This window comes from Rana temporaria, chromosome 3 (genome assembly GCF_905171775.1).
Source record: "Rana temporaria chromosome 3, aRanTem1.1, whole genome shotgun sequence".
In the NCBI taxonomy this organism is placed as follows: domain Eukaryota; kingdom Metazoa; phylum Chordata; class Amphibia; order Anura; family Ranidae; genus Rana; species Rana temporaria.
Window position 1 is genome coordinate 264,279,750 of NC_053491.1, and position 25,687 is coordinate 264,305,436.

At 43.5% G+C, this 25,687-nt stretch overlaps 1 protein-coding gene across 2 annotated transcripts in view; it reads right to left on the minus strand.

Annotated features, from left to right (window-relative positions):
• Nucleotides 1-25,687, minus strand: part of RAD50 (RAD50 double strand break repair protein) — a 269,333-nt gene that overhangs the window by 193,828 nt on the left and 49,818 nt on the right. For both annotated transcript variants that reach the window (XM_040344638.1, XM_040344639.1), the window contains exons 5-9: nt 24,637-24,822; nt 12,143-12,347; nt 7,081-7,209; nt 6,779-6,944; nt 3,750-3,943 (exon numbers count right to left, since the gene is read on the minus strand). In XM_040344638.1, the coding sequence (XP_040200572.1) occupies nt 3,750-3,943; nt 6,779-6,944; nt 7,081-7,209; nt 12,143-12,347; nt 24,637-24,822 (880 nt within the window). The remainder of the gene's footprint in view (nt 1-3,749; nt 3,944-6,778; nt 6,945-7,080; nt 7,210-12,142; nt 12,348-24,636; nt 24,823-25,687) is intronic.

Consider the following 25,687-nt stretch of genomic DNA (forward strand, 5'->3'; position numbering starts at 1 on the left):
AAAACTGGTACCAGCCAAGGCAACGAGCTTGTCTTTGTACAAGAATTGCTCATTTAAACTGAAGTTCAGGTATAGACTATTTTGCCTAGTTACATTGATCCAGCTTGGACCAATTTAAGTATGTATGCGTTTCATATCTGGCCTATGGAAGCTGAAAATCACTGTAGTAAACAAAGCCCTGCCCTGCTGCTTTGTGAACTCAGGAGGTCACTCACCTGACAGGGGTGTCGTTCAGAGAACACTTTGCATTATCTCAATGAATGTAAAGTGTTCTCTGAGTGGATGAGGTGGAAATGTAAGTCACTCCCCTGCCCTTTCTAATAAGCCACCGCCTTATCCATTTAGAGAATGTTTTGCATTTGTTTAGAAACTGCAAAGTGTTCTTTGATTGGCACTCGTGCAGAGCGAGCAACCTTCTGTGTTTGCCAAGCAGCAGGGCACCAAACATCGAACCCAGAAGCCAGTAGCGATCACTGTAGTAGAGATGCCTACTACAGTAATTTTCAGTTTCCCACGGGGATCACACAGGTATGGAACATGCAAACTTACATTGGTCCAAACTGGACTATCCAAAATAGTCCATAACTAAACTTCAGCTGTAAAGAAAAAAAAATCCTGTTCCAACACTACTGGCTGAGATAATTGCCACAACCCCAATGGGTTCAAATGGAGGCTTCTGAGGAGCCGACATTACCAAACTGAGGTCCTACAGAGTAGACAGAGAACATACAGGAGGGATGACATGGGCATCCCCCTGCACAAATTCTCTCACCAACAAATGAGAAACAGGTCTCTAGATGAGGACAACATCTAAAGCCATGATCTGATGGTACACAAGGCCAAAGACTGGTTCAAACAATGACTGTAAGAAGGATGGGTTATGCTCTACAGTGTACTACCTATGGTGAAACCCCTTTGCTCCACACTAAAAGGAAATAAGCTTTCCACATGTGATGGTAGCCTTTATGAGAGGTAGATTTCCTAGCCTTTAAGAAACTATGGGATCAAAAAGGCCACTGTGCCTTCATACTTGGGCTTGATGTTAAAGCAGGATGGAAAAGCAAGTCTGGATGATCTGACAGGGCCTGCACAGTGTTGGTCGGTATCCCTAAAAAGTCCAAATACTATGCTCTCCTGGGCAACTATGGTGCAATGAGAATCACAGAAATGCCTTCCACCTTGATCCTGAATAGCAAGTGAAGGAGATACAGAGGAGAAAAAGCATATCAGGTTGACCCGACCCCACAAAGTCACCATAACATCCACTGCAAAGGGCAGATGATCTCTGGTCCTGGCCACAAACTAGTCCAGTTTTTTGTTGAACCTAGAAGATAGGAGGTCCATGTCCAGTGTACCGTACCTGCAACAAAGGGCTTGGAATACCTTTGGGTGAACAGACCATTCCCTGACATTGGTGACTTAGAAAGGGACTTTCCAGCTTTCCCCACCTGGAAAGTACACCATCAACAGCATTGGAACATGAAGTTTTGCCCAGGATAGAATCGTCTCCTTTACTTGAGCAGTGCGACTTCTGGCAACTCCTTGATTACTGACATACACCAGTGTGGCATTGTCTGACTGCAAACATCCCCCGAGCTGAGACTCCAAGACTCCCCCCCAGTACACATGCTGGCATCAATCATCAGCACCCAAGGAATCGGGAGAAGGGACTTCCCCAAATCCAACGCAAGACTCGAGATCTACCACTCCGGGGCTAGCCTGTTCTTGCTGGTCAAGCATACAAGCAAATCCAGGGACTGAAAGTTTGTCCCAAGCTGCTAGAATGTTGGGCTGCAGCATTATGAAGTGAAACTGGGCTTACAGAACTGCTTTGATGAAAGTCACCAATAGGCCGTGTACCCTCGTGAAAAGGCCAATTAAAGGGCAAGACGTGGACAGCAGAGTCTCTTTCTAGGAATGGAGGGACTGGAGTTTTTCCTGGGGAATATAAACTCACTACAGGGCTATGTCCTAAGCCAGGCCCAGATACCTAAAGCGATGTGAGGGTTACAACACTGACACTTGAAGGTTTCAAACCCATGCAAAGCTCTGCAGGTATGCACATCAGCTGGACATTGGCTGACAAAACTTGTGCCGATTGCTTCATTAAAAGTAGGTCATCCCGCTACCCCATGATGGGGATCTCTTGCAACCACAGCTAGCCCAGAACCAAGGTGCTGTGAAAAAGCCAAACTGAAATGCCACAAACTAGTAATCACACTTACCCACTGCAAACAGCAGGTAATGGTGGGAGGACAGAAGGATAGGAATGTGAAAATAGACACCTTTGATATCCACCAATGCCAGGAAATCCCCTGACCGAAAAGAAACAGATAGACAGAGACAGGGTTAATATTATCAAGTTGAAACACTTTGTATGATAACCTTCAGGTTTAGGATTCCTCTTTGATCAAGCAGATAAAGATGCGAGTCCCATCGACCTTGCCTTGATCTCCAAAACCTCAATCTTTGCCTTGTCCACTGAAGGACACTTAGGAGGGTCTTTAGGGTCTGGGCGACACCACAGTGAACCACTACCCTGGATCTTTACAGCACCCTGCCATCACACACACCATGTGTGCCCAGGCAAGTGCTTCCAGCAGGGTCCAGTTTCATCCAACAACCTTTTAGGCCATCCTGCTCTTCTTCACTGAGGGGCCCAGGCAAGCCATAGGTAATCAATCAGGATCAATCACTGTTGTACAGAAAAGCAGCAATAAATAGGGGAAAAAAATTTGCTTGGAGTCAAATCTTAGTAAAAGGAGAAATAAATAAATATATTCTCTTAGAACTGAAAGAACAACATCCCTCACCTAAGGACACTAGCAAAAAAAATATGGAAAACATGATGGGAGCAGGAGGGGATATAGATTTTATTAGTGTCGCATTTTTGCCAGTGTCCATCCAACTGAAGGTGGCAGTATAACCCATTGGTTATGAGTCATAAGAAGGCACATGTTCTGTGATGCATGGTAAAGAAATAAACATATATTTACTTTATACAGTAAAACCTTGGTTTGAGAACGTTTTGCAAGACATGCAACATTTAAAAAAAAAAATTGGACTTGATAAACAAGTGATATCTTGATATACAAGTAGCAGCATGTCACAACTCAGTATAAAAGAGAAGAGAGGCGCCTCTAAGTGGAGCAATATGGTTACATTTAATGAAAGTACAACATTTAGCAACTCACATGGTTAATGATTAAAACTGGCACATCCAAGTATGCAGACATCCGGGGTAAAGCTGTCCACATAGACCATGCTCTGCATTGCCATTCACGTCATCCCTTTCATGCTGTGCTCCACAAGCCCTTCAAACCTCTGATCTCTCCACTGCAGTGTAGTCTTCCCGGTCACGCCGCATTTACGCTACCTTGCAACTTAGCAGGCATGTACTTGCCTCGCTAACTTACGGCGGCGTAGTGTAAACACGCTAAGCTACGCCGCCGCAAAGTTAGGACACCCTACGTGAATCTAGCTATATATCTATATATTACACACATACAGTATATACATACACAGGCCTCATCCACACAGACCTTTTGAGCTTACAATTGAAGTGACAGGCTGTACGAGGCTCTACTTGGGTGGGTGTACATTGATGCTTTTGTGCATTGCACATACACCTATGCATTCCCCGAACAAGAAAATGATGTCATATACATACACTCATATAATTTTATATACAGTATAAGGCCTGTTTGGGAAATTTTATATTTTACTCCATATCATTGTAGGACTCTTACCATTATCTGATTAGCCTCCATTTCATCTTTTTCTTGTCTTTCTTTGACTAATTTCTGAAAGCTTACTATCTGTCTCTGACTGAATGGTGTTCGCTCAAATCCATCAAGCTCCAGTTGTGCTGCCAAGGTCTTCATAAGTGAGTCTCGAGTTCTGATATGTTGCTGGTGCTGGTCAGCCTCCATCTGCAGGCGGCCTGAACAAAGTAGTAAATATTGTAACTGAATCATCAACATTATGTTAGGTAAGGAAGTGTGGTAGGAAAACAAAATAGCTGCCATCTCTGCATCATCATAAGGGATGAGGTGTTCTGTAATTCACAGGTAAAACTCTGGGCAGAGCTTTTAACATTACTTGACATTTCATTGCAGAGGAAAAGTACACAGAAAGCTACAAGTTTGCTGGATTTCTTACAGGAACATGATTGTTTGTTTTTTGCAATTATGGAACTGATCAAAAAAAAAAAACACCTTTCTACATTTGAATTTCTTGGTATGCAGTATATTTACTTTTCTTTTTTTTTAAAAAAGACTTAACATAAAAAATAGCTTTTAATAAAGCTAGCAAAAGTGTGCTAATTCTTTAAATGGGCTGAACAAGAAGAGCGCATTACTGCAGTGGTGGAGAGCACAAACGTGAACATCAGGACCGTAGCAGTGAGTACTGACGCATGCATCATTGCAGGGGCAACGAGTTAAAAGGTGGGCATTGATATAGTGACGAGTGAAGTCAGGGCATGTGAGAGAGGTGGTATGGGCAGGGGGAATTGGGGTCAGACTCAGCAAGAGTGGAGGCAGGCGTGCGGGGAAGGAAGATGGATTTCAGCTGCAGTGGCAGGAGCCTGAGGAAACAATTGGCATGGTAGGGAAGTTTCAGGCATTGTAGTGAGAAGGAGGTGCAAGCGTAGTAAAGGAGGAAGGTGGTGCTGGCATACTGGAGATGATAGATGTAGTTGAATGTGCTGTGATGTCTCCACAAGGATCTGTCAGATGTAGCTCTACATGAAGTCCTCCTGGTTAGCAGAAGTGGTTGGGCGGGGAAGTTGGTAGTGTGAGCTGCCAGGTCAGAAATTTGTGAAATTGGCTTCCAGCACATAAAGTCTCCAGTCACTAATAACTTATTTGTGGCTCCTTTATAATTCACTGAAGAAAGTTGCAAAGCTTTAGCAATGGGAGAAGTCCTCTGTTGGGAGCAGATATCTGGTATGTGCGGGGTTCAGCAGCTCTGTTACTAATTGCTGGGAGCAGCTCCCACTTCCTATGCACACATAGTAGAATTCAGTAGTCTTCTATAGGGTAGGGGGACAGATCATTTGCCTATCACCCAAGGTCTATGGAGTTCTACTGCACATGTGCAGCAGTGGGGGAAGTACCTGTCTGTCCTCTTGCATCGCCTGCTTGTGCATGCTCTCCAGAGTATGCAGTGGCAGGACCTGTGACTGGCTGTATACTATGTGATCACAGTGACCAATCACAGCGAGCATATGAACAGTAGTACAATTTGTCATTGTTTACTACTGTGTGAAATATGTGATTGGTCACAGCGATCACATGGTATCAGGAGCAATCACTGCGGCCCTGTAGCATGTGATATCTGTAACCAATCACAGTAGTACACAAGGTTTAATTAATCAGGTATTTTTCCAATTTCTGATTACATTGATCATCATTGTAATAAGCAAAATAAGCAATCACCAAAAAAATAATAATAATAATATTATACTTCAGGCCACCATGTAAACACAACGCCTTGTTTCCCCGGCGGTGGGCCTCCATTGCCCCTATACCCGCCCCCAAGCTATGCGCTTGTACATTTGCGGATCCACCACAGTGATTGTTGCGCTGTCGGGTCCTGAAGAAGCAGAGGATTGGCAAAGCGTTGACCTGGCAGATTTGGCAACCGGAAGCATACAGCTACATTCAATTGTACTGATATATGTGAAAAATATGCCCTGTTATGTGAATATTTTGTCAGGCATTTTTTCCTTGTTTTTTTTAACTGTATTTTAATGTTTAATAATAAATGTACTATGTTTTACATGTGGTCTCCTATACTGAGCCTATAAATTCCGTTGGTTTGGATCGGTATCTGACTATGTCAGACCGTTCTGTTATGCAGTTCAATTTTAGATGTGGCTTTTAGTCTAAAATGTAATTATGTACAAGTTAAGGCTTGTAGCATTGTATCACAAAGAAGGGGATGCGCATGCAGCAGAAAAAAAAATTACCTGCTCCAGTTTTTAATGCAGTGCACATTACAGGCAACATGTATTTTGTGCTATAGTGCAAGACCCTGTCCGTGCTCTGCCTAGTTATCTTTGCAGTTAAATGCACAGAAAAAGAGGAGAGGCTGGCTGTGATATCTCTGGGCTTCCTGCCCACCAGACTGTAGAGGCCAGTCAGTCCTCCAGCTTCTGGGGAAATTGTGCCAATTGTGTGTGTTCCCAGGAAAAGGGGGGGAAAGGGGAAATTGTGTGTGTTCCCAGAGGAAAGCTAAATACTGAACCTGCTCACCACCACCTTTACTACTGAACCCTTCAAACCCTTTCAACCATTTAATTCCAACATCCAATTTTATTTATGATTTATTTTCATTTAGATGTAAGCTTTTTTTTTTTTAATTGCGACACCGCTGTTTATCACTCCTACCCCCTTTTTAACCATCTATATTATTATTTTGATCATGAAAACTCTATATTAGGCTGAAACTAAGGTGCGGGGGGGGCTATGGTTAGATTTAACTTTTTGTATTCATTTTTTATTACAACATATAGGATTAACAAACCAAAACAGCAAAAAAAAAGTAAATTTTTAGCATGTACATACACTTTAGGTGTAAGCAAAGTAGTTTTAGTTAAATGAAAATCTGTTAGAAAGAAATGTAAAATTTGAATTTTAACAAGCTCTGGAGATCTAGACTGCTCCTAAAAATTATAACAAGCCTAAACTTGCTGTAAAGTAGATACATTAGAATTCAATATTCTATATTTAAACCAATTCATAAATCCTGAAAGAAACGTGCTGTAAATTACCCTGCTGGACCAGCAATTCCCCCTTTTCTCGGTTTAATCTCTGGCAGTCTTTAACTACTCGGTCCAGCTCACGCTGGTAATCATTGAGCTTCCTTTCCTTGTCTCTCACAGTCTTCTGATGGTTGTGGTACATCTCATTAAGCTCTTCATCTGTCCCCTGGAAAATCTGAAATCAAATCAACCAATATTAGATATCAGAAAATAGAAAAATGCATATTTACTATTCAATACACTATAGGGAAAAAAAAAAAGATTGCAAGTACTTCGTCAACATATATTTTTCAAACACATTTGTGACAAACCTTCTCTATTTTATCTTCTAAATCCTGATTGTCCTTTTCCATGTTCTTTTTCCTGCTTTCCAACGCTTTTATATCATTATCCAGCTTCATTACTTTAGAAAGGTTTTTCTGAATTTCCGTCAACCGACTCTACAATCAAACAATAATTTACTGAGTAAAAAAAACCAAAATGAACTTCCCAATAATCATATGGATATCGTACATGAGATATAAATGTTGCCCTTGCTTTACAAAATAAATTGCTTTACAGGTTTAAAACAGAAGAAAAAACTGCTTTCAAGACTGTAACTAGATTTACAAAATATAAAGCAGGAATGCCAAGCAATACCTGTTTGTTTTCACTGGCAGGAGCCATAAATGGATTTCTACACTGCAATAAATATAGCCAATCACTGGAAAACACAAATTGCTTTATTGGGTGGTCCTTAAATGACTCCAAAATAGAAGTTTGGGATTTAAAAAATAAAAAATTATACTCACCTAGGTGGATGCAGCATTGGTCCGAAGCTGCATCTCTCCCCCGCTGGCTCTACCAAGAACTGAGCGATCAAACACTGCTGATCACTCAGTTCCCCCCCTCCAATTGGAACTGAGATCCATGACTGTCAGTCGGCGGCTCTCTGCTCTGCCCCTCTATCACTCATTGGAGCGCCGAGTTTTGGAGGGGGTGGCGCAAGCTCTCAGAACTGCCTTTGTAGGTGCAAGTTAAAAGTATTTAGATAAGGGATGGAATTTTACCTTATCTAGCCAAAGGTAGGTTAAAGGTGGTTTGGGAAATAGCCAAGGTTGTGTTATTTTCCCAGCAATGTATAGTGGTTTAGTGATCAACAGTGACTTTCAGTAATCCATCTTTGAATCAGGATTACATGCACAAATGGTTATAACACATCTTGCTAGTATCAGTTTCAGGCCTCCCTAAAACATGAGGATAAGATCCCTTCATCCTATGCTATACCTTGAGTATAACAGGGTGTGTCAATGGGAGAAGTGGTACTTTAACCCATGTTTTAAGCCACTGCTCACCCATTAATGGTCCTATATCCTGTATCCACTAGTTATATTATATATAACCATAATGAATAGAATGCATTAAAGCAGAGTTCCGCCTAAAAAAAAAAAACAAATAATATTGCAGCTGCTAACTTATAATATTGGGACACTTACCTGTTGAGGGCGCCCGCGATGTAGTCACCCAAAGGCGACCTGTACCTCAGCTCCTGGGTGCAGGCATCTTCAGTAAGGGAATCAGGAAGTGAAGCCTTGCGGCTTCGCAGCCTGGTTTCCTACTGCGCATGATCAAGTCGCGCTGTGCATCCTCACTGGTCCCTGCTATCTTCTGGGACCTGTGTGTCTCCCAGAAGACAGCGGCGACTGGGGGACAGAGGAGGGGCCGGACATTGGTGTAGAACGCTGCGGAATCTGCGGTGATCTATAACTGGAAGTGGGGGCAAATACCTGCATTAGACAGGTATCTGCACCTCCTTCCCCCCTGAAAAATTTCAAATGCGACACCGTATGGGTTTACCGGAAAAGCGGAAGTTCCATTTTTGGGTGGAACTCCACTTTAAAAGGTTAAAAAAAAAACCTTCAGCCATTACAACCACTTTAAACTTACAAACAGAAGACCAGGTTGCTGCCTTGAAAATATGGGAAACAGGTATCTGATGCTAAAAAAACACACAGAGCACTAACAGATCTGGTAGAACGTGTTCGGACAGGAAAGTATGGAATCCTGAACTTTAAGCTGTAGGCTCGAATGATGAAATGCCTAATTCACCTGGATTGCATAGGGTGGAATGAGGAAACCACCTTAGGAAGAAAGGAGACCTTAGACCTCATGAAAACATTCCTAATGCTAGGAAGGACTCTTTACTGGATTAAGCTGCTAACTCACCTAGTAGTGGTGATAGCAATAAAAAAGGCAACCCCATGAGTGAGGGTAGACAAGGGGATAGCCCTGATAGGTTCAAATGATGTTTTTTGCAAGGCAAAAAGAACCAGGCTGAGATCCCATGGAGCTACAATGGAATTTGGGAAATGATTTGAATCACACTGCAATCTTTGGGAAAAAAAATGGCTTGGGCCAAAACCTGACCTTCAAGGGTATTTCGAGTGTATGTTACCTTAAATGCTTTTTTTCTATACGAGTGTTCCCATGTGTATTTTATAAATCACAGTCTGTCTTTTTTCCTATACTTCTTCCATCTTAAATAGCTGACTGTTCCTGCCAGTCACATTTCTTCCTTGCTCGAAAATGACCACACAAAAGCACAGAAAATGATCTGTGCTAGTGTGGTCAGTTTTCATCCTTTGTCTGGCCATTCAGAAGTACATGACACTGTGCAGACACACTGCAAATCTGTATTAGGTAGTTTGTTCAGCTACCACACCCCTCAAAGTTGCTGACTTTGCACCAGTAGTAAACTTTACAAGAAGTTGATTTCCTAACCTTTAAGAGCATAGCTATGATCAAGTTCGATAGACCCCTGTATCTTGAGACCTGGAGTTCAACGGTCAAGCCATTAAAGCCAGAAGCGGAGAAGCAGGATGGTAAACCGGTCCTTGGAACAGAAGATGCAAATGATCTGGGAGGGCCTACAGAGAGTCTGCCAGTTCAATGCAATGAGCACCACTGTAGCACCTCCATCTCGATCTTGCTGGGCAGATGAGGAAGGAACTTCAGCAGATGAGACTGAGCTAAACCCATGGAGTCAACAGAGAGTCCACTGCAAATTCGTCCAACTTGTTGTTGAACCTGAAAGCCAAGGAGGTCCATGTCCCCACCACCTGCGACATTAAAGTGAAACTACACTGCATCTGAGCACCACAATGCAAAAATGCCTTTTCATGAATTTTTAATATTCAAAGCAAACTCACCCACTCATCCATGTCTCTGTTTTATTTTGCTGAGAAATCGCTTTGAAAAACACCCTCCTAGCATCGCTGGCCGTGGCCATTTTGAGTAGCTCAGGCCTGCAGGCACAAGAGTGTGCTTAGCTGAGAAACCCCCCCCTGAAGATGTATGAACTCAAGAAAACAGGAAATAACTGAAGTAAATATCATATGCTTTCCTATATACAGTGGAACCTTGGATTGCGAGTACCGCGGTTAACAAGCGTTTCACAATACGAGCACTGTATTTTTAAAAATTCTAACTCGGTTTGCGCGTGTTGTCTCGCAAAACGAGCTGGATTCAGGCCAAAGCGGTGTGCGGTCCCACATTTAGCCTAAGGTGTGGGGGGCGGAGCCAAGTGGAGCTGAACGGCGCCAATCCTAGCCGAAGGGCGTCATTTGGAAAAAGACACGGAAATACTCCGTTCCCGAGCCTTGCCGAGGTCAGCCAGGCTGTCCTCAAGCCTTTCTGGCTGTTTCCGAGGCTCTCCGGTGACCCCTAATGACCGCATGCGGTTTTGCAAGCCATTGAAGTCAATGCGGAACAAATTACTGTAGTTTCCATTGACTTTAATGGGGGAACTCGCTTTGATATGCGAGTACTTTGGATTACAAGAATTCTCCTGGAGCGGATTATGCTTGTAATCCGAGGTTCCACTGTATTTACTAATGCTAGCAGCATACGGAATAAAGATAGTCAATGTTGATTCAGAGAGTGTAGTTCCGGTTCAAGTTTGAAGCACTTCTGGGTGACGATACCATTCTCCGAAGTCAAGAAGTTAAAACCTGAAGAAATATGCCGGACAATTTTCTATGCCTATATGAGTACAGCAGTCAGAGCTGGAATATGTGCCCAAACAAGGATCAGGTAAGCCTACCTTTGAGCTGCTCTACATCTGGTACCCCCCAATGGTTACCATAAGCCACCATCGTGGCGTTGTCTGATTAAATCCTGATCAGATGACTTTGCAGTCAAAAGATCCAGCATTCAAGGGACAAATAAATTGCCCCGAGTTTCAGAATACGGATCGGGAGCTGAGCTTCCTTTGCTGACCAGGTCCCCTGCACTATGAGGGCATCCAGGAGCCTCTGCCAGCCCAACATCATTCATGAGAACCCTTCAGACCATTGTGATAAATAATTTTGCTGAATCCACCGCTGGGCTGGAGAACCACCATGTCAGAGAGAGCCTAGTCTTGCTGGTTAGGTGCATGAAAAAAAAATCCAAAGACTGAGCCTGCTTGTTCCATGCTGCCAGAATACTGTGTTGCAATGGTCTTAAGTAAAACTTGGTACAAGACACTGCCTCAAAGAAGCCCACCATCAGGCCCAATATCTACTTGCAAAACCAAATGGTTTGAGTGGTTCCTAGACTGTGGGGCCCAAGTCCGGACGTGGAGAGACCGTAGCTTGTCAGGGGAGAGGAAGATCCTGGACAGAATAGCCCAGATACTTCAGATTAAATCACCCAGATACTCAATAGGAAGGTAACATGAGGGGAAAGCAAAGCGAGAACAGGGGCAAGCATATTGGTGTGGACCAATGGTGCAGTGGTCGAACCAAATAGAAGTGCAACAATTTGGTAAAGTTGTGTGGCCGCAGTAAATTGCAGGTAGCACTGATGTGCTGGAAAGATGGGGATGTGCAATTGAGCATACTTTATGTGCACAGAGGCCAAGATATCTCACAGGTGAAGGAAAGCAACATTCAAGGCCGAGTGGATTCCATACAGATTGTTTGAATCGGAAAGAATCTATTGAGAGTGTGTAGATCTAGTACTAAGGGAGAATGCCACCTTTCGCCTTGTAAACAGGTTCAACTAGAAACTCTGGAACGTTTCCTGTTCCAGGAAAGTAGTGACCTCCTTCAAAAATAAATTGCTCGAGATCTGTGGATCATGGGTGCAATGCACAGGGCCCTACAGAATCACAATAAGCAGCACGCTATCGTGTAAGGATGCTTGCAACTATGCCACGTTACACCTTAAATTATGGGTGTAAACTTTAATATGGTCTAAAAGCTTGAGGTAGAGTAAAATTATACCTGAAGGTCCTGTGAAGGAGGTCCTTGTTTAGGTACTAACTGAAGTGACAACTGTGTTTAACTGAGAAACTGAGTTGCCACTGTCCCACATGACATTTCATTTTATCATTCCAATATTATGACTTACTTTGAGTGGATCAAGTTGGTTATCAATAGACTTCACATTCTCTTTAGAGGCTGCTAACTGGGCCTCTTTACTCCGTAGCTGGTCTTGGATTTCCCTTGCTTTCTCCTTATTCTGTTTTAGATACTTCAGCTCTGTTTGACATTCTTTCACCCGCTGTCCTTGCTTCTGCCTCACCTGACGCAAAGTATCCAAGGCTTTAATATACCTTTATAGATAAGAAATTAAGTTATTAAAAGTCAATACTAACAATCATAACAAAGATTTTACCATTAAAACCCTAGTGACATTGCTTTGGTTCCTTCTGCCTTGCCCATTTAAATTCATTTGTCAGAAAACCCCCTTATTGTGGCTGAAACTATGATCTGAAGGCAAGCCAACTCCTAAACGCACCAACAAAGCAGCTCTGAGGCTACCAGTCTTCATAGCATTTTTGTATTTTTCCGTGCTACACAGCATTGCTTTACAGATATTTGAGGCTAGGGTCTATCATGCTGGGAAATGCCTAGCATATTCCTGAGTGAGGAAAGTCAAAGAATAACTTGGTTCTTTGCTCAAAGAAGGTAATTATTTGGTATGGAAAGGTGCCACTTCAGTAGGTTATAGCTGTGGTTAAAAAAAAAAAAAAAAAACATTTTTGTGTTTGTTAGTGCCATGGGTTATATGTAGCTACCTTCAGGTTATTGAGCAAAGGCAAAAAAAAAAGAAAAAACAAAGCTTCTAGGACATCCCTTATTATAACTCATTTCATTCCCAGCGAGCTTCGGTTTTGTAGCAAGCAATAGGTAGATTATAAGTAACAAAGGGAAGGAAGTTTTGCCCCATCCTCTACTCCAAGGAACAGCTTTTACTGTTAGGTCAAAAATCCTATTGTTTTTAGTCTTAGCCCTCTTCCACACAGGCGGACTCTGTCGCTACGGTGTCCGCCAGCTCCCACTGGCTCAGCAGGAGATCTCTCCGCTGATCTCAGCTGAGCCAGTGGATGGCAAGTCCATCTCTGCACACTGAGCAGGGAGGGGCTTGTGCAGCGCCGCTGTCTACTATGGGGAGATCTGACAAAAACGGACAGCATGTCCGTTTTTATCAGATCAACCTGATCCGATCTGCCATGGATGGATGGGGACGTATCACCATCCGTCTGATTTTGGCGGATCGGGTCGGATGTCAGCTGACATGTCTCCGCTGACATCCGACGCTCCATATGACTGCATGCAGCGGTCGTTCAGGTCCACCGTCAAAACTGACAGGCGGACCTGAATGGTCCGATCGTGTGAAAGGGGCCCCATACACACACACCGGGAAACATTTGATCACCTCTGCAGATTTTACTTTTTGTGCTATAAACAAACAAAAAAAAAAATTTCCTCAAGAAAGCCACAGAACGATTTCTGTGATCCTGCCCATACCATCACAATATTGTCTGTGTATTCTCTTATAGAATCTCAGCTCTGGTATGTTTTTATCATAAATGGCTTCCTTCTTCCACTGACTCATAAAGAGGTTTGCCACTGATGGGGCATATTTATCTCCCATAGCTACACCCATTTTCTGTCTATAATATTTTTTCTCATGCCAGAAAAAATGATGTCTCATTGCCAAATCAAGGGCCTGCAAGAGGAATTCCCCCTCTTTCTGTTTGATATTAGTACTTCCCAATGCCCACTCAACAGCCTTCAAGGCATGATGCTGTTGAATGTTAGTATAAAGGGAATTCACATCAACACTCACCAGAATGTGATCATCTACTGTCATGGGTTTAATTAGTTCAATCAAATGTTTACTGTCTTTTAAATATGCAGGACATTTTTGGGTAAGGGGTTGCAAAAAATAATCCAAATATTCCCCCAGTCTCGAGAACAGCGAGTAAACTCCACTGACTATAGGTCTACCTGGGGGGTCCAAGTGGATTCTTATGCAATTTGGGTAGCTGGTAAATAACAGGGACTTTAGATGCATCTGGGATGAGATATCTAGTTTATTTCTTATTTAATATGCCATCCTTATGTGCGCCTTTAATTAACCTCTTCAGCTTGACTCTAAATTGTTTGTAGGATTCCCCTTCAGTTTTTCATATGTCTCACCATCTCTCACTAATCTGTCCAATTCTTCCAAGAAATCAGTTTTATTTAAAGTGGTAGTAAAGTCTTTACTACCACTTTTACCTACAGGTAAGCCTATAATAAGGCTTACCTGTAGGTATAAAGAATATCTCCTAAACCTGTACGGTTTAGGAGATATTCCCCTCGCAATGCGCCGCTGATTGCAGCGGCGCATGCGCAGCGGTGATCCTCGGCTAAAGGCCCGGAAGACGACATCCCCGCTCCAGCCATTCACATCGCTGGAGCGGCGATACCCGGAAGACACGCCGAGGCCAGATGACATCTCGCTCGGCGTGGACCAGGTAAGTTCTCTACACCTCGTTCCAAGGCAAGTATTTCATAATGAGCTAGTATGCGGTGCATACTAGCTCATTATGGCTTTTGCCTTTCAGGTGTAAAAGAAGAAAAGAAAATGATTGCGGGTATACAACCGCTTTAAAATGAACAACCCCCCCTTATCAGCTGATCTAATCACTATGTTCTTGTTCTTTTCTAACAACCTCTTTCAATGTCCTTTTTCCATCCTCTTGGATAAACATACAGTTTGTCCAAATTTTGCTCGAACACCTCAACAAATTGATTGTTGGCGATTTTAGGATTGAAAATGGAAATGTTTTTGAAAGAAGTATGCCGATACTCCTCTATGGGTTGATCTGCTGATCAGTCCATCCATGAGAGGAAAAATCCAGACCCTATTTATTATTATTTTCCATAAGTTCTAAAATCATGACAGCACAGCCAGCAAATAGACATATTTACCTCCCTCAGTCAATCTGTAGCAATTAGAGTCCAAACATCGTTAACCTAGGAGAACCGGCCTAATTCCTCCCCTAGGCAAACTGGGCATCTGAGACCTAACATATTTATAGCCTAATATATTTGGCAGCTAATTTCATGCTGGACAATATGCACATTAGCCGACTGTAAATGATAGGTATTTGGTAGAGATATGACTACCTATAGAAAATTGTATCTGAGACATGGTTTTAAATGTGGTGACAACCCAGCAACCCTCCTCAGATGCTTAATCAATCAGATGGTCTCTGTCAACCCCCACTTTGATATCAGAGAAAAGGGGAAGGCCAACACATTGTGGTAGTTCCCATGTAAGATCCCATGTAAAATCAAAAAAAAAGAAAACCTGTCAACATATGAGGACAATTGATCAAGGACTGAACTCTGCTGAATCCAGGACATTGTTAAGTATTCTTCATTTTCAACTCCTTTTTTTTCGGTTTCACTAGTGTCTCTTTGCTTTCTTTATTGTGAATATTTTCTTTGCACCATTTTGACCTATTATTAAACCCTCGAAGGCTTTAAATGCAAATTAAATGTGGATCCCTGTCTCTTGAAAAGCGCTACGGTCATATAAATCTCTGAATATAGTGGTCTGTGGTGACAGTGTGTGTGTTAGACTTTTATTCTGAAATCACAGTTGTTATAGATAAGATTCTTCCTTCTCTGTAAAAAGGGTGGTGGTGGCAGTTTAAAGGACTAATTGCTTAATTAACTTAACCCAGTAACAATTGCTCTCAGGCTGCCTGTACCTAGATTGTGGTTCCTTGAGCTGGAAAATCTTTGTGCAGGGTACAGTTGAAAGTGGCATTGTTTTGCAAGCAACAAAGTAATGAGAGATTGGAGAGTCCTTTGTCAGAAGTTTGTGAGAAGGGCAGAGGGGTCTGACATCCGCATTCGTCAACACCTCAACACCTACCACATGAATCTCTTGAGCACAGAGCAGAGCTAAAGTCAAAGCAAGCCCCTTGGTGAACACTCAGGGGGCTGTGGATGGGCCAAAGGGAAGGGTGGCATTTTAATAATGCTGATTGCAAGACAAGAGGCTTTGATGGAGAGTAATAATGTAATGTGCAAATAAGCATTACAATGTCTTTTGAAGCTAGAAAGTCTCCTTGTGCAATGAAATGGCAATATGAATATGTAAATGATATATTTGACCAGCAATATGATCCGGGGCTGAAGTGGTTAAAGGAACCAATTTAGAAAATAAAAAACAAACCTTTACAACCCCTTTAAGGCCCCATGCACACGAGACGCTATTACAAACGCCTCTAATCTCAGCTTTTCAAAGGCAAAAACTGGCATTTAAAATGCCCGTTTTTGCCGCGAATTGCGCAGCGTTTTGCCGCGATGTGCGACGTTTTACCGCGATTTGCGGCTGTCAGCGTTTATCCCCAAAACACTGTAGACCCTCCCCAAGCTCAGAATCAAACTATGTGTGCCGCGTTTAGTGGCGTTTTGCCGCGATTTGCGTCTAAACCGCAAAAGCTGAAAGCTTCTGAACCCAAAATTTTGGGTTTGGAAAAACGGCCCTAAACCCAACTGCTTTGAAACGCCAAAAAACTTGATCGTGTGCATGGACACATAGGATAACATTAAATGTGTTCAGGGGCAGTTGAAAAAAATGCCCAAATGCCTCTGAACTCGAGTTTAGCAGCGTCTCGTGTGCATGGGGCCTAACAGTACAAACAGAGGGCATTAGGGCCCAGTGAAAATAAATGACCACCCCCCCTTTGAGCTCTGGGCTGAGTCTGAGCTAGTGAAGCAATCGGATCCCTTATACCAGCACTACAGGCTGCTGCTCACCCAAGTAGATATCTAGATCGCTGTGTTGTGCCAATGGATTGTGGACAGGGAGCTGTTGCCGAGTTGGACCCTCACTCAGAAAAAGAAAGTGGCAGCGTGCAGTCCTAGTAGGCACTCGAGACTGCACAGGCAAAATAAGCGGCTGCCTGTGCAGTAGGGGTTTCAGAGGATATAGTGTAGCCAGGAAGCTTGATAGCATACTCAGCCTGACAGAACAATTTCAATCATTAAAATAAAAAGTCCATATGAAGAAAAATTTCCCTTAGTAGAGAGAAGAGTTCCATCGCCTAAGGACACTAGCAAAAAACTGAGGCTAGCTGGAGTGGAATGGGTTATATAAGGGATATCCCAGCAGCCTTTTTTACCAGTGTCCAGTCACCTAAAGGTAGCTGCATATAACTAATGGTAAAAACTAAAGATGCTGTCCTGTACTGCACTAATAAGCAAAGGGCTTTTCCACCAGATAGACTAAAAATGAAAAACTCCTGTAATGCTTAGGTATGATTCAAGAATCCCAGGGAGGGTCATTACCATTTTTTAAACCCATAAGAGGTTGGCCTGCACTGGACAAGCAAGAAAAAACGCAGGAGCTCAAATTGGTGGTAGCCTGTTCTCAAAAAAACTGATTTTTATAACAGCTTACCTGTAAAATCCTTTTCTTGGAGTACATCACAGGACACAGAGCAGCCATAGTAATTACTAGGTGAATTATACGCCACCTATTAGGTGAATGGACACTTGTACACTCAAGACAGGAAGGCCTCCCTATATAAAACCCCTCCCACACAGCGAGTACCTCAGTTTTTGTAGCAAAGATATATATATACACACACACACACATACATACTAGTATAAAATATCAGTCTCACAAAGTGGCACCGATCCCAGCACTCAATGTATAAAGGGTTAACTGTACTCTAGCCACTATTATATAGATGAATTGAAATGTTAAAAAGTATGCCTAAATCAAAAATAAAAGCATTACCAGAACTTAATCGAAAACTCTATGAGAATTCAAAATATAATATTCCAGTTTAGGAACATCCCACACTTCTCTATAATCACATGAGAAATATCAGAGAAATTCCAATAAAATGTCCAATATTGTGCTATGAAACAGCATGCAATAAGTAGTGCCTCCCACCACACAGAGACTGACATTTTGAAATCACCAGAAGGTGAGTGAAATGGTGCCTGTATAATCCTCTCAGAATGAAGCAACACCCCCTCTCTGGATGTCAGGAATGGTTCAATTTGGCAGTATGAACATGTAAGTACACAAGGGGATGCTTTGTATAGTGTAAAAACGTATTTATAAAATCAACTCCCCCCCACGCATACAAGAAATGCTTACTAGACACTAGGATTTTTATAACAGCTTACCTGTAAAAACCTTTTCTTGGAGTACATCACGGGACACAGAGCGGCATAGTAATTACTAGGTGGGTTATAGATCCTATCTTCAGGTGATGGACATTGGCATACCCAAGACAGGAAGTCACCTCCCCTATATAACCTGTCCCATACTGGGAGTACCTCAGTTTTGTAGCAAAGCAAGAAGTGTCCCCAAAAAGAGGGATGGGAGTTCTGTGTCCCGTGATGTACTCCAAGAAAAGGATTTTACAGGTAAGCTGTTATAAAAATCCTATTTCTTTTTTTGTACATCACGGGACACAGAGCGGCATAGTTATGTACTATGTAGGACGCCCTAAAGCGAGGACCTATACTGCAGCCTGCAGCACACTGTGCCCAAAGGCGATATCCTCATGTCTTCTTACATCCAACTGATAGAATTTAGTGAATGTGTGGACTGAAATCCAAGTCGCGGCCTTGCAGATTTGAGCCATGGAAGCCTGGTGATGCACTGCCCAAACAGCACCAACTGCTCTGGTAGACTGCGCTTTAACCTTAAACGGAGGAACCATTCCCTTCAAACCATAAGCTTGAATAATGACCTGTCAAATCCACTTTGAAATAGTAGATTTTGATGCTGCCTGACCCTTCCTCGGGCCTTCCAGCAGACCGAGTGATCTACTAGCAGCAGATCATTTAAGTAGGCCATTATTGATACACCTTGAGCTCTTAGATTGGCCAACACCTTTGTGAACACTCAAGGTGCAGTGGCTAGACCAAAGGGTAAAGCCACAAACTAATAATGGCACTGCTCCACCACGAAGCGCAAGAGCTTCTGATGGGTGGGAACAATAGGCACGCGCAAGTATGCGTCCTTGATGTCGATGGATGCCAACAGTTCTCCCCCCTGTCGGGTGGAGGCTACTGACTGAATCGACTCCATGTGAAAAGATCGGATAATAAGAAACTGGTTTAGACCTTTGAGATCTAATAGAGGTCTGACATCCCTGTTTTGCTTTGGAACTGTAAAGAGGATTGAGTAAAACCCTGAACCGTGTTTCTCTACCAGCACCTCCATAATCACACCTTGGGACAAGTCGATCTAATGCCAGAAAGAGATTTTTTTTTCCTGGATTCCTTGGAACGCTCGATGCTAGAAAGCGAGGGGGAGGAAATCCTCGTAACTCCAGCTTGTACCCCACTTGCCCTGAATCCTCTCCCGCCAAGTCCCTAAAAAAAACTGAAGCCTTCCCCCCACCCGACTGAGTGGGGGCGATCTTTCATAATGGCGACTTAGAGCCTGGTTTAACAGGCTTACGTCCCCAGGGTTTCTTGCTACCCTGGGCCTGCCCCTGAGCCTTTCCTCCAAGACCTGACCGGGGAGGCGTTTAAAGGAAGGACGCCTAAATCTTTTCTTGACTGGTAAAAGTGTACTTTTCCCATTAGAGATTCTCTGGAAATACTTATCCAAATCATCCCCAGTCGTTTCCCATGGAAAGGAAAGCCAGCCAGGAGCTTTTTACAAGGCGTCTCGGCTGACCAATTTTTCAACCATAGTAGCCTACGCATGTGTACCAATAGGAGCGTAAGGCCTGATGGATTGAATCCTTAATGGCATCTATCACAAAACATAACGCTCTAGGCAAGTCGGCCAAATCCTGAGCTTGCTGAGCAGGAATATCTTTCAAAACCTGCTTCATCTGACCCTTCAGGGCTTGGCAGATGCCTATAGCTGCCAACGCAGGCTGAGCTACCGCACCTACCGTAGCAAAAGAAAAAAAATGTTTCCAACCTCTTATCTGTCGGATCTTTAAACATCTGCACATTATGTACTGGACAAGTCAGACTTTTGTTCACACAGGAGATGGCGTCAACTGTAGGTATACTCCACTTTTTGGTGAACTTTTTCTCTATAGGATACAGAACAGAAAATTTCTTAGGAGGAAGAAAAAGTTTATCCGGATGCTCCCAATCCTGATAAATGTGTCCCTCTAGTAAAGGCTGAGCAGGAAAAGAGCAATTATCCTGAGAGATTTTTAAAGACCCCAAAGAAGAAACAGAGCAAGCTGCTGGTTTTGATATGGTCAATTTAAATGCCGAACGAACCATCTCTGTAAGGGATTGTACCATCAACTTTTCAGTCTGTGAAGCTGAAAATGGTTCCTCTAGGGTAGATTCCTCAGAGGCAGAAACATCCGAATGCACTTCTGCCTGGTCTCCTGAGGGCAAGTCAACCTCCTCTGGGGACACTTACTCTGCTGTTAGGAACTCTGAAGGGGGAGAGGGAGACCTGGCGCGCTCTCTCTCTGGAAGGGAGGATGCGATCAATGCCGCCAATCTCTGTTCCAATTCCCCCAGGGCTGAGGAAAAAACCTCTTCCGTCACATACACAGGAGCAGGTGGGTGAACTTTTTCTCTATAGGATACAGAACAGAAAATTTCTTAGGAGGAAGAAAAAGTTTATCCGGATGCTCCCAATCCTGATAAATGTGTCCCTCTAGTAAAGGCTGAGCAGGAAAAGAGCAATTATCCTGAGAGATTTTTAAAGACCCCAATGAAGAAACAGAGCAAGCTGCTGGTTTTGATATGGGCAATTTAAATGCCGAACGAACCATCTCTGTAAGGGATTGTACCATCAACTTTTCAGTCTGTGAAGCTGAAAATGGTTCCTCTAGGGTAGATTCCTCAGAGGCAGAAACATCCGAATGCACTTCTGCCTGGTCTCCTGAGGGCAAGTCAACCTCCTCTGGGGACACTTACTCTGCTGTTAGGAACTCTGAAGGGGGAGAGGGAGACCTGGCGCGCTCTCTCTCTGGAAGGGAGGATGCGATCAATGCCGCCAATCTCTGTTCCAATTCCCCCAGGGCTGAGGAAAAAACCTCTTCCGTCACATACACAGGAGCAGGTGGGCAAAGTGCAGCCGCAGCACTTAACAACCCCAATGGCTCACCCTGGGCAACTACCTCTGATTTATCAGGGGAGGATGGAACAGCAGAAGCATGACCAAGATCCTCAAAGCCCGACAGTGAACACTTTAGCTTTTTAGGATTTTTAGTCCCAGAGCCCTTAGAAGGCATAGTCCTCAGCACAAAGCAGAGGTACTCACAGCCAAATCGCATCCACTGCTGAGCTATAGTCCAGCGTATAAGCTGCTTATTAAAAAGATCAGCCTGATGCAGAGCTAATGCGCCGGGGGATGCCTGCATACACTGCCTGCTGTATGCCTGAAACACCAGTTATAGTTTGTCAGTATTGCCACATAGTTAATTACTGCCAATTTACAAAGGCCACGCTCCTGTGTCCCTCCGACCGTCAGAGCGTCTCTAGAAGACTGTCTTTAAAGCAGAAGATGCCCTGCAAATGCGCAAAAACAAGCAGGGTGGACACGGAGCGTCATCACGCCAGGCTCCGCTCAACTCAGTCATTCTTTAGACCATATCCCCGGCTGATTTGCACGCACGTCGGTGCCTGCTGCCAGAGACAAAGAGAGAGGGGAGGAGATGAGCCGCAGAGGGCTCCGTGAGCCACAGCTGACACCCAGATTTTGTAGTGGGCAAGGCAAGTAAACTGTGACCAACACATAACAGAGCAGCTGGCTTCCAGGAACTGGGCTTACCCAGTATTGAAAACACCCCACTGTCTGTAGCTGACAAATATTTGATCTGTACAAGGTATAAGCCACTCAACAGATATAAAGAGGTCTTTAGCACCCTCCAGTTGCACATATAAGCACTACAGCAAATGTCAACAATAGAAAACCTGAATGTCACAGGATGCAATAGTACAGGCAGACATTTCCACAGACATGTTAATACCCCTGGGGTATTACATGGGTATTAAGCACTAGCGTGTTATGCTACAGGCATGTGTCCCGTGATGTACGAAAAAGAAACATTGTTTTGTAATAGCTTGTCTCACATAGCTCTGCATCATCTCAATTACGACAGGAGTTCCAATCGAACCGCCTGCTTCGAGTCCTGGGATGATGCTTGCTATGATTGACAGATGAGTCGCGTGGTCACGCCCTGATGCGTTTTATCATTATGACCTCTGAAGATGTAATGACGAAACGCGTTAGCCCGTGACCACGCAAGTTTTCGATTTAGCGCCGTAAATGCTTTTATTTTTGATTTAGGCATACTTTTTAACACACACACACACACACACACACACACACACACACATCCCCCAATAAGAGGGGAGGGACCTCTGTGTCCTGTGATGTACTCCAAGAAAAGGAACTGTCCGGGTTACCCCATCTTTGGCATATGGCCAGAAAAATGTCGAGATGTAGAACCCATTATTCCGGAAAAAGTTGTTGAAGGCTCAAAAAATCCGCCTGCCAATCCTCCACCCCTGGAATGAAGACTGCAGATAGGCAAAGTACATGCTCCTCTGCCCTGGCCAGAATATGATTCACCTTCTTCTGGGCCAAATAAAAAATAAATAATCTGCCTTTATAATCCCTTTAAAGAGTGGGGAGGTCTCTGGAACAAGATCTTATAGGCAGAGATCTTTCCCTTGATGATACTCAGGGAAAAATACTGATCTAAGCACAACTGCATAAAGACCAGAATTCATCCCATAGAGATTTTTTTGGAGCAAGTTTCTTTCCTTACACCAAGTGAAGTATGCCTTTCTTATGGAGTCACAGACCTGGGTTTCAACAGCCAAGCTGTTAAAACTAGTGACTGGGAAAAAAGGATAGTACGTTGTTTTTTGGAACAGAAGATCCAGACAACCTGGAAGAAACCAACAGGTCAGTTTTGGAGCAAAAATAAGAATTGAAATGCCCTTCATCTCAGTTCTGTGGAGCAGATGAGAAAGACATTTTGCAGAAGAAAGTGGTAGAACAGGTTGTACTGATCCCACAAAATCACAGAGCTTCTGCCACAGGACCTTTGCTTGAGACAAACCATCTGTTGTTGAACCTAAAGGCCAGAAGGTTTGGCATTACCTAGCTGTAACACAGGTCCTCGAACCTTCAGGGTGCACAAACTACTCTTACTGAATTCAGGTATTGCTGGCTGAGGAGAACTGCCTACTTGCCAGTCATCCATGTAAACAGCAGACAATGCTGAAATGTGAAGTTCTGTCCAGGACAGAATTCATGCCACAGCAAGACTTCTGGCCCCTTTCTGGTGGTTGATGTACACTATTGATGTGCAATTGTGAGACTGAATCCTAGATGGATGACCTTTCAGTCGGAATGTCCAGCTCTGAAAGGAACATCATACAATGAGATTCCTCCAACAAGGTGTCCAGAGCTTTTCCCCAGCCTGGCAGGTTGGCATCTATAAAGACACTGAAAGGAAGCATTAACCCAGCTCTAGAAGTAAATTCCTGTGCCACCAGGCCTGAGGGCTTTCACACTGGAGCGGTGCACTAGCAGGACGGTAAAAAAAAGTCCTGCTAGCCGCATTTTGGAGCGGTGAAGGAGCAGTGTGTATGCCGCTCCTCCACCGCTCCTGCCCATTGAAATCAAATCGGACACCGCGGCTATACAGCCAGCAAAGCGCCTCAGCAAAGGAGATTTGTGGTGGTTTTTAACCATTTCTCGCCCACTAGCAGCCAAATAGCACTGCGAAATTGGCGCTAAAGCGTCTGCAGTAAAATCCTCTTAAAAAAGAGGAAAAAGGGGCTATGCCTCACATAGCTAGCGAGGACTGGCAATGTGGATGGCAGAAACTCAAGCTGAGAGCAAAATTCCAGGTTATCGGTGCCAGACCCTTCATGTGGTGCACTGCAGACAACCCCAGAGGCATTAGTGGATCATGAGTTGCACGCACCCAGGACTGTTCCTTCTGTGTCAAGGATCTGACACGTGGCACTGTGCAACAGGGATGATGGCGCACAGGGCATAAAGCCAAAGACTTGAATACCAGCTCCTGATAGCAGGAGAGGGTTTGCACAGCCAATATTCACCAAATCATTGTAGATGGGCAGCCAAGACAAACCAAGGATGAATACAAGCGTCATCTATGCTGAAAGGCAGGAAAGAGCATGGAGCAAGAGGCACTTCACTGTATGGATCATGACGGAGGGCTGTCAGTCCACAAAGTTGTGTATGGAGACCAGCTATCTCAGTACAGTAAAAGCAATCGGGCAGCTGTAGAGCCATCTGGATCACCTTTACTGAAAAGCCAATCGCTAGCTAAAAAAAAATAAACCAGTACCAAGCTCATGGATGCAGCTGCATTGGTGAGCAAGTTTTAACCACATAGCGAGTCCAAAGCATTTATAAAACAGCCTGATGGTTAAGAAGAGCCGTCAACATAAAACTACTAATGAGTCTGTTACAGTCAGAATAAACAGCCAGCATTGAAAGCAAACAGTTTTGGTGGCTAAGTGATCTCTTAATTCATGTGGCTGAAATGGCAATTGTCCAGATCACCATAACTTACACATGTACGTGTATGTATTTCAGATGGAAAGGTTTACCTGGTTGCTGAAAAGATCTCATCAAACTTTGTCTTCAGCTGTCTCCCCTCACTCAGAGGCCAGTTGGAATCTTCCTGGTGACAGAAGATGACACTGTTCAGAACGGCGGGGGACACTCCTAATGTACTGATCATCTCTCTGTCCATTTCTGCACATTTCGTACTAAGACTGACTTTCTCTCCATGCCTGGCAACAAATGTAAACAAAGTATTAACAGACAGCACACAAGTTGAAGGCAGATGACCCACTTCACCAATAAAAACAACTGCTTGTGAAAACTATGACAAAAAAAAAAATCTGTTTTATGACTTACCAGTAAAATGTTTTTCTCTGAGTACAGTACAGGACACATGATCTTTAATTAAACATAGGCTATTATGCAGCTACATGGGAGAAAATAAATTTTGGACAGCCGCACTCCAATAAAAGGTAAAAAGGTGGTGCCTTTTATTCTGGTAAAAAAAATACTACAAAAGCAAGAAAAAAACAGCAAACAGTGGGGTAATAGAGCTAACTAGTTTCACATTGATAACCAATGCTTAGTCATGACTAAGCATTGGTTATCAATGTGAAACTAGTTAGCTCTATTACCCCACTGTTTGCTGTTTTTTTCTTGCTTTTGTAGTATTTTTTTACCAGAATAAAAGGCACCACCTTTTTACCTTTTATTGGAGTGTGGCTGTCCAAAATTTCTTTTCTCCCATTTATGCTCTGTGCATTGCCTGCACCCACTGGATTTTGGGCTATTTTATTCACCACTGAGGTACATCATCTGGAGCGGCGGTTCCTTCTTTCTATTATGCAGCTACCTTCAGGTAATTTGAAAAAAAAAAGGGGGGGGCAGGGACATCCCCTATATGACCCCTCCCCACTTCCACCTAGCCTCAGATTTGATGCAAGCCTTTAGGCAACTTATAAAACAGAGCCAGTTAAGTGCAATGTAAATCAGCAGTGTCCTCATTCTTGATCGTGCAGAGCAGACACGGGACATTGTGGAGGTGCAGAACAGTATAAATGACAGTAAACTGATACTAAGGACATCTACTGTGAA